The sequence below is a fragment of the Musa acuminata genome, chromosome BXJ1-6, assembly GCF_036884655.1.
Source record: "Musa acuminata AAA Group cultivar baxijiao chromosome BXJ1-6, Cavendish_Baxijiao_AAA, whole genome shotgun sequence".
In the NCBI taxonomy this organism is placed as follows: Eukaryota; Viridiplantae; Streptophyta; class Magnoliopsida; order Zingiberales; family Musaceae; genus Musa; species Musa acuminata.
Genome location: NC_088332.1, coordinates 3,505,880 through 3,518,206, shown reverse-complemented (window position 1 = coordinate 3,518,206; position 12,327 = coordinate 3,505,880). Strand labels below are relative to the sequence as shown.

The window sequence follows — 12,327 nt, the reverse complement described above, 5'->3', positions numbered from 1 at the left end:
AAAGATAAAAAAATAATTTTAATATTCGATGACAGACGATAATGTCAACATAGTTGCTTGGCTGCCTCTGACAATGAAAAGGTCCGCTCTTACCACGATGCTACCCGCCTTTGTGAGGAGTGTGTCATCGACCTCATCATTGTTCGTCGTACACCGCTTTGCATCTGCACCGACATGACAATTGCATCGGCGTTGACGCAAATGGTAGTGGTCGCCACGGTGTTAACGGCGAAGATGGTGGTCACCTTATCGCTAACCCATTAGGCGGATCTCATGGTTGCCTCTGATGACAATAAGGTCCGCTCTTACCGCGATGCCACCCACCTCTATGAGGAGTGTGCCATCGACCTCATCGTCCTTCGCCCTACATCGCTTTGCATATATACTGACGCAATAATTGCGTCAGTGTTGACACAAATGGTGGTGTTCACCACGGTGTTAACGGTGAAGATGGTCTCCTTGCAGCTAACCCGTTAGGCAGATCCCACCCTTGACCCCTCCACCTTTGCATTTGTGTCGGTGTTAATGCAGTTGTCGAGCAACAAAAGTGTTACTTGGCGAGAGGTGGTGTCGAAACTGATGCGATAGCAATGGGAGTGGCAGGAGCTTCAATGACCCCAACTTTGTGTCGAGGTTGGGATTCTCCCAATGGGTTAGCAACACCACTCGCCTCCGTGAGGAGCGTGTTGCCGACCTCATCGCCACCCACCTCATGTTGCTTTGCATCTACGCTGACACTGATGGTGGTGGTCATCGCAACATCTACATCAAAGATGGTGGTTATCTCATCATTGACCCATTGAGTAAATCCTAACCTTGACTCCTCCTCCTTTGCGTCGACGTTGATGTAGTTATTGAGTGACGAAAAGGCCACTCGACATCTGTATCAACACCGAGCGAAATACTGAGCGATCCTTTTATCGCATAGCAATTGCGTTAATGTTGATATAGATGCAAACGGGGAGGGGTCGAGGCAACTACCATCTTCACCATAGATGTCATGGCAACCACCACTATCTGCATTGATGTTGATGCAGTCATTGCTCGTCAACTATGTTAGCATCGACGTAGATGCAGAGTGATGTAGGCGACGATAAGGCTAGCGGCAAACTCCTTATGGAGGTGGGTGACGTCGTGATAAAAGTGGACCTTATCGTTGTTGGAAGCTGTCAGACAACTACATCGATATCGATGCCAACGACTCCACTCACCACCGACGTCGTCTGCTACAAAACGTGAAATTATTATTTTATTATTTATTTTCATATTTTTATCAGTAAAACTGATGTTATTATAATAAATGAACCTATATGTTTTACTTTTTCATAATTATGAATACTATTTTAAAAAAAAAAAAGTAGAGACCGAAACGCAGTTTACATATAATTACATGAACCGTTGCACTCTTTATATCGGCCGAGATCTCAGATCTCGCTGTATATATAACTTCTCCTTCTCCCGGACGTTTCGGCGCTGCTACCTTCCTTGAAACAAACGCATCCGATCTATAGCGAAGATTTAAACGTCGGCCCTCCGATCTCGGGAGAGGCGGAAGAATTGCGATCCTTGAGGGATGGATCCGGCCGTCGAACATGCCGGCAAGGCGGTGTCCAACGGCGAACGCTCCCCCGAAGCTGCCCCGCACACCAATCTCCGAGCCGAGGACCCCGCTCCCCCTCCGCCGCCGCGGCCGCCTCTACTGAACCCCGACGTCCCTCGGCCCCATCAGCAACCCACCGAGTCCCAGACGCCTCATCTGGCCAGGGAGGCGCCTCCCGCGGCTTCCGCAACGCCGCCGGCGTCGAACACTTATGCGGTTCCCCCTCCCGCTGCGAACTCGTCTTCCTCCCGAAGTACCAAAATTTCCCCTTTGTCTTATTAATTAACTGGAGTTTTGATTGATTGAGGGGGTTGTGGATGATCAGGTACGATGGAGACAGTGAAGAATGTGCTTAAGATATGGGGGAGCAAGGTCGGTGAGACAGCGAAGAAAGCTGAGGACTTGACTAGAAACGCATGGCAGCACCGTAAGTAACAATATCGTAGATTAACTGATACTGAGTAGACAATGGAATTCTTGAATGCGTGGATATGAGTTAGCATTCATAGTTAACCAAGTTATCAAACATGCATTTGCACCCGAAATTTTGGTTAGTCATAAAGATATGACTTTCTCAGGCGATCTTGATAGTTGCAACGAAATAATCTCTTTGCAGTTGTTAATAACAGGCTATTATGTTTATTAATTAGATCCTATCAAGGATATATCCGTCTAAAACATCCCCTAAAACTGTGCAATTAATTCATTGCTTCTTTGTGTAATACTATCGAATATCAATTGCAGGAGTAATGGTAGGATGGTGTGTTAGCTTGTGAGAACGTTGATTTTCCAGATTGACTTTAATCTAGTCTGGTTACATATTTATCTAAATCATAGTCATTGGATGAAATATAAAAACAAATTCATAAATGGAAAGAAAATTTAGATCTGTGAGCTATATTTATAAATCATTGCTTTGCAGGCTATACACAGAGTATCACAGCCAGATTCATGCTATTTTAAATTATATTTCAATTATGGTTTACATTGTTTGAGAAAAATAAGGGGATGGCAGTATAAAACTTGTGTTGATAAATGAATAAATAAGTTAAGACTGGATCTTGATGGTGAAATTAGCTATTAGAAGGGGTTGTGGAATAAATTGACTAAGATATTGTAATGACTGATGACGTAGTAGTTAAGACTAACAAAGTCATTTAAGTCTTAAAGAAAAGGATGGTCCCCTGCAAATGCCGACTTTCCCTGACTTGAATTTCTCATTGCTTAGATCAGAAAGAAGCAACCTTATCATATCACTAGGTCCCAACATTTAAAGTCATACAAATCTTCTCCCTTTTTTTTTTAAATTCATGTACTATGCCTACATCTTATGTACATAATAACTAGAATGTTATTAATTGTTGTTGTAAGATGATATAAGTTGGCAAGATATCTTCAACAATTTAATTGCAGTCATTCTTTGTGAATTTTAATTTTGAGATCATACTGGAAGGTTTTTAGAATTGTGCTATTTTGGATAGCTAGCGAAACCATGGAGGAGGATGACCATGGCTAATGTCACTGACTACCAACTGTTACTTCCATCATGTTTAACAATATGATGTAAGGACAGTAATGGTGCAGACATATATGTCTTGACTAATAATAACAATGTGGATTTGGATTTCCTAGGACTCTGTATGCTGTACGCTTCCAGTGATATAGTTTTTCTATTGCCATATATATCTTGACACAGAGATAATACATGTTCCATGTTTTAAGGTGATGTAAGAAAATGAAGTTGCACCCAAAACTCTGGACAGACTGACGAGTTCATGTATGCTATGTAGAATTTATTTGTAAAGAGCTATAATTGAAGTGGCAAAAAAACTCTTGCTTAATCTGGTAACTTATATTTGTCAAAATTACCTGAAAGTTGTTTTTGTTCCTTGACTTCAACTCAATATTTTATTTTCTGCAAACATTAATTTTTATTCTTATTTTTTCGAAGCTTGGTTTCATGCTCTATCAATATCTTGCTCTCTTATTCTATACAGTGAACACTGGACCTAGTTTTGTTGAAGCTACCATGGGAAGAATTGCTCAAGGAACCAAAGTGATTGCAGAAGGTGGTTATGATAAGATATTTCAACAAACTTTTGACACACTTTCTGAAGAGCAACTTAGGAAATACCATGCATGCTATCTATCAACATCTGCTGGTCCTGTTATGGGAGTTCTCTATCTTTCCACCACAAAACTTGCATTCTGCAGTGACAATCCTCTTCCCTATAAAATTGGAGATCAAACTGAATGGAGTTATTATAAGGTATGTATCACTTAGCATGTACAATTTGGGTTCTTCTTTTACTGGGATCGACCAAGTATCAGACATAGTGTTGTTAACTGTGATTTAAAAAATATATTGGTACATGACTATGTGTATCAATGTACAGATGGTGATGCAAAGAAACAAATTCATCACTGTCTATACATTGACATCCAATCATTCATATGTATAGGAAGCTAGATTTCTTATAGGGAGCTAGGTTTCTTAACAAAGGAATGGTACTAATACTATAGAATTTTCCTATATCCAACTTCTGAATGCTTTTTCAGTTTGAACTGATTTCCTTCATGCACTTCATTTCTAGAAAAGATACATAACTTACCATTAACCATATGAGGAATAGTAATTTGTTGTAATATGGAGAAAGTTTCTAGGGCTCATTTGATTCAAAATTCTTGGGTGTGTCTATTACCTAGAAAAATGTTGTGCCCCAATAAGAGGTCAAAGACTCACAAGAGAATTATCTACTAGGATTAAGACTAGTTATCACTACTTTAGTTATGCAAAAATACAAAGCAATAGTGAAAGCATGAATGTTAGAGGCTTATATCCATGTCTATTTACAGGGCTACTAGTGCCCAAATCTTCTTCCTAACAAAAATTCTAAATTGGTAATATAAGTCTCCAATTGTTATATAATAAAGACATGAAGCTACCATATGAATTTTGTGCTGTGATACCTCTATGGTACCAGACTACATAACCGTGCCACATTTTTTATTACAGTGAGACACCAGTCTCTTTCCTCTCCTGTTTGTATGAGAACCCTTTCCCATTAAGTCGAAAAAAGGGTGACATAGTTTTAACCAATTTTGATGGCAGTCCTTCAAACATGGTAAATTGATATCCTCTTCTCCTTTTGCCATTCGGGGCTCCTTTCTTAGATCTCCTCCTATCCTCAGTCTCCATCATTTATTGTCTGACTCATCCAGATCCTGTAAGCACACATCATGGAAAGCCTTGTCATCAATCAAGGCCCAACATTGGGCCAACGAATCTAGTAAAAAGAGCTGAGCCGTTGTAGCAGCCCAAATTATGGCACCCGATTTAGGATCAAACATGGCTGATTTCTGAGCAAATGATCTTTGTCATTCTTGATTGAGTCTTGTCAGGATATAAACTTTATTTCAGAGATCTGCCTGGAACAAACAAGATTAATTTCTTATTGTAACATTTAAATTTGTAAGTTAAATTGCACTTGATAATGAACTTTTATGGACTTCCTCACCTAGTAGAAAAGAATTTGCAGACATGAGCTACACTCTGAAAGCAAGAACGAGAGCATACTAATTGCTCACTTAAATGAAAATTCCCATGCCCATCTATTTTTTGATGTGATGTTGTGAAGTTCAATTTTTGGAATTTGTTTCAACTATTCTTCATTTCTACCATATAACTTTATCACCGAGCCATTTCTCTGTTTATCATGTTGATTGATTCTTCTTCCTGACTCTTAAACCTTTAAAATGATGGTATTCTCCAGTGTTAAAGCTTTTTAATTCACTCTTCTTGTCACACATTGAAACGGCTGTCTTTGTTTTAAGCAAACGATGATCCATAACTTACATATGTTTTTGTTGGATTATGAGCAGGTAGTTGTTCCTTTGAATCAGCTCAGAGCAGTTAACCCTTCAGTAAACAGAATGAAGTCTGCAGAAAAATATATTCAAGTTGTTTCCACAGACAACCATGAATTTTGGTTTATGGGATTCTTAAACTACGATAGTGCTGTAAAGATTCTACAGGAAGCTTTGCGTGATGTAGAGGTGGCACGACCATAACAATAATGGCTATGATGTCCAGGTTTCAATCAAATGCTCTAGCAAGGGAACACCAGGGAACACCAGGAATCCCCGTGGGATTCTGTTGTGACCATTGGTGTATCCATGATCTGGATCAGCATATTTTCCTCATCTATTGGATCTCTTGAGACAATTGATTAAAGTTCATATAGTTTAAAACGGTTAAGTAGTTTTTCAAATGCCTTCTAAATTCTCGTCTACTACTGTCCAACATGCTTCTAAAATAGATTGAAATTTTCATGTAATCCCGATGTTTAATTATTATTGAGAATGGGTCTTGATACAATGGTAAGATTATTTCTTTGCAACCTAAGAGATCAGAGTTGAAAATAGTCTCTTTAAATATTTAAAAATAAAATTACGTATATTGATGCTCCTCAGACTCTATATTAGTAGAAGCCTCGTGTATGAGGTATATCCTCTATGTTTAATTATTATGCTGTTTCTATTTATCGAGTACAGCTTTGATGAAGTTGTATGAGTTTTGCCATCAACAATTTATTTAGCAATTGTCATTGCATTATCAGATATAATAGCCTGTGGATTGCCTCTCTTGTCTGCAAGGTCAGTCAGTGTTTGTTTAGTCATTGAGACATCTACTTTTAGTATCACCATTGTTTATTATCCAGACAGATAAAAGCATCGATGAATGACATCTGTAACTTGGTTCACTATTTGTGCTTTAAACGAACCATTAACTCATCTGTATTTGGACGCAGGTCTTACCATCTGAAGCTTTCTCGAAGTGGGTGCTGATAAGAAAGTCGTGTTCAACGCTTCGCTCAGAAATCCAAAGAGCTGCACTCATCCTTGTCTCCTCTCATTCATAACTGGCAGAAACTTATCGGTAAGTATATTTCTGCCACCAATAATTCGTTTATAACATGACAATTCTTCCCTATATCTAATGGGCCAGATTGTGATACATACAGCAGTGGCTTAATTAATAATATTCGCAATAAACGATGATCGAGATTCACGCCTTCGTGCTTTAAGATTCGGAGACACAAAGATCCGATGTATAAGATTGGTGTCAGTAAGCTTTTACTTTTGGGTGCAATGATACTCTGCTCTTATTATTATTATATGATATATGTGATTTTGGACTTTAATTGCGACAGATCTATAGATGACAAAAAAGCAAACGTCCATCACAGGGAAGAAGCCATGCACGGCCCATCACAGCCTCCGTCGTACTCTCCGAATCTCCCCAATATCGCACCCATCCTCCTCTGTCTCCTTTGGTCCTTCGAGACTTGGATGGCATTGTTAGAGAGAGAGAGAGAGAGAGAGAGAGAGAGAGAGGAAATAATCTTATTCGTTCCACACGATAACACTTGGACTGCAGCAGCTCGTGACATCCTCAACTCCTAATGTTTAATCTTTTAATAGAAGATACATCTACTGCGTTGCATGGCGGACACGTTTCACTGGTTCGTGAAGCGACTCTCTGGTCGTTCTTAACAGGTGATTACCGAGATTACAAGAAAAGCTCGAAAGAACAGAAACAAAAGAAACAGGAAACCAGCAGCAGTGAGGAGTTTGAATCCGAAAGTTGCTTGTTTATTTCTAATTCTTCTATGTTGTCACCTCCACTCTTCCAAGCGTTTCATTTGGGAGCCAACAGTGAAATGGGAAGACAATTGTTAGAGGGCTACAAGAGGAGACGAAGACGATGGAACAAACTTCCCCTGACTCGATCCTCTTGCGTCTCTTTAATGTTTCTTACCGAGGGTGTGCTTGTTGTTGTGCATCCACACCTTGAGGACGTGCCGCTTGACGCACGTCTCCTCGCAGAACTTCTGCACCGCCGCCTCGTCGTGCCTCTGAATCCGCCACCCCAGCCATTCTGCGAAAGCCAGCATCTTCTCCTTCTGCTCCTGCGTGAACTTGGTCCGGAACCTCTTCCTCGCCACCACGCCTCCTCGTCTTCCGACTCCGCCGCCGACGCCCACCATCGGGTTCGGCGTCTCCTCCTGCTCGTCCCTGCTGTGCTCTCCGCCTCCCCGCGCCGACGGCAGCGCCAGCGGTGCCGGCCTGTGCTGCTGCGGCGACGCGAGTGCCGCGGCAGTGGAGTGGTGGGGGTGGAAGTACCCTCCCGGCGCGCGGTTGTAGGGCGAGAACTTGGGGTGGTACCCGATGGCCTCCGTCGTGCCTCCGCCACCACCAGCTCCTCCTCCCTCCTCCTCCCTCCGGTGGAAGTTCCGGTGGCAGCCGCATGCAGCGCAACGGAGCGCGTCGAGTGTCCCCTCCTCCCCCGCCGCCATAAACTCCCCGCACCCGTCCACCGCGTGCCCTCCGATTCCCACGGCGTGGTTCTTCAGGCACTCCCGGTACTTCCCTCGCCCGCCTCTGCCACCGTACGTCTTGCGGTGCCCCGACCCTCTCACCGCCATCCCGGCCGTCGCCGACGCCGATTCCCCTCCTCCGCCCATCTTAGCTCCTCCTCCTCGCCCTAGATCAGAATTCCCCGTGACGGTGTGGTCACTCGATCGCACCGGCAAGGCCATCTCCTCTATTCCTTCATCGTGTTCGTCGAAATCCATATCCCTGTATCTCCCTCTCTCGCTCTTACTATCGTTCTCTTCAGCTCAGGCTCAAAACTGGCAGAGGGTAAGAGAAAAGAGCGTGGACACCATCGACCCTAAACATGGCCACTTTGTGATGACACACACACACAGTCCCTCTCTCTCTCTCTCCCCGACAAGCCCGATGAATTCTCGCCGGAGATTGTACCAGCTTCCGGTGCGTGAGGGGAGTCCACGGTTGCCAATTAAGCCCTCCATAAATACCTCCGCCACCACTACTTAAGCCCAGCCATCCTCGCTCTTCCCGGTGACGTCCTCCGTATTATTTTACTGTTTCGCTCCCACCTCGCTTGAACTGCACATGCGTCATGTCGACATGAAATGACGCCCATTATCAAAATTACCATCACAAACACTGCTAAGTAAACCAACATTATATATATATATATATATATATATATATATATATATATATATATATATATATATGCTCTACAGCTCATGTTATCGTCATTGTTTTGACAGCCCACAATAGAGAGAATATAAGGTTTCAATCCTTCGATCCAAGAGACCAGTTTACTTGTGCGACAAGGTTGCCCTGCATGCCCATTACTGTTTGTTCCCTGCTACAGTGGATTAGGGTTTTGATGACCACCGCAGAGAAATCATCAGCTTCATGACAGTTGCTGTCATGTTGACCAGACGTGCTTTGGTTGACTTGTTTGTGCGGTTGACCTGCCAAATAATTAATTGGAACACCAGATAATATTATATCATTTGATAATTTTGGATATCACTTTCATTGATAATTTTAATTTTTATTATTTCGTGAAGCTAATATAGTCTTTATTTTGGATATAACATTTTAGAAAAATGATCAAAAAAAATTTTAATTTATCATTTATATTGACGGAGAAAGTGAATACCATAATAAACTTCTAGTATAAAATATTTAGCATAACTCCAATACATGATCCTTGCATCTGTGTAAAGTATTTCTTTGAACATAATATTTTTTGATATTATGAGTATCAAACTCAAAAGTCTTTGTATCATGTTATGTTTCATTTTCAAAATCTTACTTCTTTAACGATATAAACCACTATAACAATCATCCATTAACTACATCATTAGCTAGGTCATTAACTAGGTTTAAGAGTATATCTCAAACTCCTTTAAATGCATTTATCTTCATATCAACTAATAGTTCTCCTCTCTTATTACTTCAGTTTAGTAATATCTCATTTCTTTTGCAACCTCTTTATCTATCTCTCCACTAACTTACTTTGTAATGCTAAGCAACACTCTTTGACATCACAAATGATGTCTTTATCCTCTTCTCGACTTAAGTGATACCGAATTGCATTAATATGATCATGTACATATCACTAATTTTTCACCAATTCTTATACCTTTAATATAATCAAATAATATATCCAAGCCTGAATATCACATGATAATACATTCCAAATATAACAACTTCAAACTATGTCAAATCTTTGATATTCATATTACCACAAACCCTATTGTATCCACAAGTATCATCCAAACTTAAAGATCTTTGCAAAGCTATAAATGTGAGCAATACGATGCAATACTCTACGATATCACATTGACCTTTATATCATCACATATCATATAAAATATCATTAGATATAAGTAAATTTTTTAATCAAACAAAATTCAAATAAACCCATTGATAGATACGGCCAAATACAGCGAATACATGCATGCACGTACAAACAAAGCACACCATATACAGTCTACACATCAACGTGATGCAGTATACTCCTCATCAAACACGCATCCACCCTCATGAAAGGTGTCAAAGGTTGACGAGGAGATAAACTTATAGGATCAACTACCTGTTATCTTTTATTATTGACATCACATTACATCACTATTGTAATGTTGATTGAGAACAAACTAGATGTATATATTGAGAGTAGCTGATGATGTAGTTGGTCGGCATGGGAGAAGACTGGTTAATGCGTTAATGGGTGCAATGGAGGGGAGAATGAGGCGTGGGAAGAGGTGGGTTCATGTCATGTGAGCTGAGCCAGGCCAGCACCGACGCCATGCTCCTGTCGGCCATGGCTGGGAACTCCCGCAGAGTGGCCATGCATGAGAGAGAGAGAGACAAGAACATATAATTCAAGAGAAAGAATGGGTTAACCATGCAAATGGGGAACACGACTGTAGTGCTTCAGCGTTGCAGAGATGCACTGTAGCAGCAGCAGCAGCTTGACAAATCCCGTTTTGGTTATTGTTATTGTTTAGAGAGAGAGAGAGAGAGAGAGAGGATGATGGATGTGGACAAGACGATAAAAGGTTGCCTGACTTCCATTTCCATTCCTCGCAGGCTTGTCCCATATTTTGTGCCTCGCTTTCGCCCATCCCTAAACTCCTCTCTTAAGAGGCTCTCGTGTATTTCTCAGTCTTCCAGACTATCTATATATATATATGCATCTCCGGCCACCATTCAACGTGAACTACTGTTGCATTATATTGGAACAATGAGGTGAATTCTGCACATTTTTCCATATTATACATATGTTAAAAGCATGGGCATAGTTAGAGGAACATGGAAATGCTAGCTATCTGATATCTGTGGACCATGTACACATATGTACAGTAGTTGAAGGGGCATTTAGTCTGTTGCATGTGTTGTAAATGAGAGAGAGAGAGAGAGAGAGAGAGGAATGATAAGATATGGGAGGTCTCTTCAGCTTTTGTCACCCAACACAGTTCATTGCCTTTCTTCACCTACGAGCCGAGAGGTCTCTTCAGCTCACGTCTCCCAACACAGCTCATGCCATATCATTGCCTTTCTTCCTCATCTTATTTCCTTCCTCTTTCACCATCACCACGATGTTTCATTTCTCCACACACCCACCCGTACAAGACGTCTGTCCTCCATTAGTCCCGACGCCTCCATAAGAAACACAGAGAATTCAGAGAGCATGGACGACAAAAGTGGATCACTCGCAGCTCTGTTGGAAGGAAGAATGGACTATGTCCACTTCATTGCTAGAGAAAGTGAGGGCTGTGTTTTCTTTGGTCTCATGATTAGTCACTTCCAAGTTTGGCTTGGCATGTCTTCCCTCCCTTTTTCCCATCCCACCAACAGATCCGATCACAGAACACTGCTGCAGATAGGATAAAGAACACAATGAATTGCAGACATGACGAGCTTTGGCACTCGATGATGCCATTTGATAGCTGGCGATAACCCCAAGCTGTTTCGGAAATGGTCGTTTCTTTGAGGCCACACCAACAACGCACAACAAGACAACCACAATAATCCATGATTAGGACAGTACGTGGTAGAAGCTCCAAGGAACGCTTGCCATGCTGCTGAATCTCCATAGCTCTTAACCTTTTTACTGTATCTCATGTGAGTGCAAACCGTACTGCCAGCCATGGCAGTAGCTCGCGAGCTCGATCTTCGCAGAGCTGCGTCGGGGCATGCATGCACGCAACAGGATCGAGTACAGGGCTGGATCTACTGCACTGGGTTTATGAGAACCTTAACACTCGACACGTCCTGCAGCAGTTCGACCCCCGGGGAGGGAGTGGTGGACTGGAGACGAGAGCTCGCTACTGCTGTCTGAGAGTACCGTCTTCTTCTTTGGGACTGCTGTGAGCTGGGGATGGATGATGGATGTAGGGAATCACGTGCCAACGGGGGCCTCGTATTGCATGGTCGCACGTGTGACTGTTGCATGACCTCTACCATCGAATGGTGTTGGCTGTTTTGCACAGGAGCACTGTCCTTTGTGGATTCAATGACAGTGATATATATGGAGGATCTTTAAATCTAGAGGAATATATTGATATTATATTAAGATTTATTGATGATAAAAATTAAGGGTAAAGGTAAGAAAAAAATAGAGCAGACATAAATGATATTTTTCCTGATCGATTGATTTTTTAGAAGAATAAGTTTGGTCAAAATTGGTCAAACATTCGTATTATCCATGCTGAAATCGACATCCATTGCAAATTGGGCTGATCCTAAATAGGGCCCAATCCGACTATTCTGAACCGGACCGGTCTAGCCGCTAAAGTGTCTCGAGTGTTTCGGCCCGGCCCGATTTAATGAAT

General features: G+C 41.7%; 2 protein-coding genes across 2 annotated transcripts; one reads left to right on the top strand and one right to left on the bottom strand.

Annotated features, from left to right (window-relative positions):
* The first annotated feature begins 1,455 nt into the window (after nt 1–1,455).
* LOC103986715 (GEM-like protein 1) lies at nt 1,456–6,005 on the top strand. Its single transcript, XM_009404805.3, has 4 exons — nt 1,456–1,853; nt 1,926–2,027; nt 3,598–3,869; nt 5,483–6,005. Exons 1-4 carry the CDS (start codon nt 1,574–1,576, stop codon nt 5,669–5,671), a joined length of 843 nt encoding a protein of 280 aa, XP_009403080.2. The 5' UTR covers nt 1,456–1,573; the 3' UTR covers nt 5,672–6,005.
* A 1,134-nt stretch (nt 6,006–7,139) lies between these two features.
* LOC135675674 (zinc-finger homeodomain protein 2-like) lies at nt 7,140–8,632 on the bottom strand. Its single transcript, XM_065186054.1, has one exon. It carries the CDS (start codon nt 8,236–8,238, stop codon nt 7,408–7,410), a length of 831 nt encoding a protein of 276 aa, XP_065042126.1. The 5' UTR covers nt 8,239–8,632; the 3' UTR covers nt 7,140–7,407.
* Nucleotides 8,633–12,327: the final 3,695 nt, after the last annotated feature.